The sequence below is a fragment of the Stereum hirsutum genome, assembly GCF_000264905.1.
Source record: "Stereum hirsutum FP-91666 SS1 unplaced genomic scaffold STEHIscaffold_31, whole genome shotgun sequence".
NCBI classification, from domain to species: Eukaryota; Fungi; Basidiomycota; class Agaricomycetes; order Russulales; family Stereaceae; genus Stereum; species Stereum hirsutum.
This window is the reverse complement of record NW_006763161.1, coordinates 8,356-10,043: the sequence shown is the minus strand read 5'-3', so window position 1 is coordinate 10,043 and position 1,688 is coordinate 8,356. Positions and strand designations below refer to the sequence as shown.

The 1,688-nt window shown below is 50.9% G+C and overlaps 1 protein-coding gene across 1 annotated transcript; it reads right to left on the bottom strand.

Moving 5' to 3' along the window:
• Positions 1–238: 238 nt before the first annotated feature.
• STEHIDRAFT_116761 (uncharacterized protein) lies at positions 239–1,129 on the bottom strand (the record flags this gene model as incomplete). Its single annotated transcript, XM_007311692.1, has 5 exons — positions 239–403; positions 540–641; positions 721–859; positions 961–1,048; positions 1,102–1,129. The coding sequence occupies 5 exons, from the start codon at positions 1,127–1,129 to the stop codon at positions 239–241; spliced, it is 522 nt and encodes a 173-aa protein (XP_007311754.1).
• Positions 1,130–1,688: the final 559 nt, after the last annotated feature.

Below are 1,688 nucleotides of genomic sequence, written 5' to 3'. Positions count from 1 at the left end.
AAGGCGAGCATGTCTATGTCTTTTATTTTGAACAAGTTCTATTCCTTTCCATTCATCCTTCAATAAGCCCTCATTGTTACTCACCAATCACCCACTTACTCACCCTGTCGCTTGTAGAAACGACATCAATAGTATAGCGCCATCCCGTAGCCCTCGTTTGAATATAAAGCGGTATGCGGGATAAGCTACCCGAACTGTTAGGGGTCGGTCGAGGTAGAGATTGAATAGGGGGACTCTTCTACATCGCAGTACGATTTCGCTCGTAACTTTTCTCTTGTTCTCCCCATCGCTTCTGGGCATTTTGCTTGTCTCGGAGCTCGGTACCAGCTCGAATGATGCTCGCGGGACCCTCGTGTCGGTACCCACCAGGTGTCCCGTATACCCACTTGCGTTGACGAACGGGCTGCGATTCGTTAGTATTTTCTTTCATTTCTGTCGATATTAAGGTTTCGCGGGCCTCTTTCATTTAACTTCTTCACATTTTTTGAAGGCATGCGAGATTGCGTCCTTGGACACGTAGCGTTGTCAGCCGCCCTCACCCACGCAGCCGCCCCTTCCATGCTACCGATGTGTTGTGGAAACCATGATGTGTCGAAGACGCCTGCCTCAATTAGACTCGACTGCATGCGCCGGGCGAATGGCTGATTGCAGGCAGGCGCAAGGGCGATGCGAAGAACAAGAATAAAAGGAGGAGATGAGGGCGTAGAAACTCAAACACACCGGTACGCCGTTCCCCATTTTATTTCGTTGCTGTTCGATTCTCCCTCCGAGGTCCGGATCACTTGGCTGGGACTCTGTCAGCGTGAGCCTTCGCCGCTTCGTCGAGGTCGATGACGATGCTCTGAAAGCTTTCCCGGTCCTCAACGTGCATGTATCAGGAAAAAGGGATGGGGCTATGTGGCGCTACAGAGGCTACAGAGCCCGGATAGCCCCGTTGCACGCCCCCCCTGTACATTGCACCATGTAGCCTCCCGCAAGGCTACCGTAGCACTACGTAGCACTTGGTGACGGCTACTACGGTAGACCTCCATAGCACTCCATATAACATCTGTAGCAGGTTTGTAGCATCACATATTGGGCTGTATCCTCATATTGCTGTACTGGTTTTCACACTCAGATATACGGACATGATGTGTAAAATAGGCTAGTATTGCATCGAACCGAGAGTAGCAAATAGTACCCTATACATACGAAGACTACTCGAGCCACAACAACTATTATCCATACAATCCCTGCACAATGCCACATCCATCCACTCATATAAGCACTCTCCAGTACACCAGGTAATTTGGATGCATAAGACAAAGAGGCAGAGTACGATAAACAGGTGACAGGAGCTAAACAACCTGCACGCTGCCATCAAGCTATCGCTCTGCACGACAATCACCGACATGTGTGATGTGGTTGCAGATATCGTCGGCTCTCACACCGCCATCAGACTGACATTGATCGCGCCGCGTAAATCTACGTTGTCCACCAGCCCGGAGAGCCCATGTCATATGACTCTACACAGTGCTCGACGATGACAGACAAGACCGCAATGAGACTGACATACGCACCTTCATAGAGTTCGCTCTGCCAGTGTCCACGCTAGTCATCTCGCTACCCATCCGCCCTGCATCACGCAACTCTCCAGACCCTTATGTTGCGGGGTTCTGTGGTACACACGCGGCCGGTCTATACTTTGG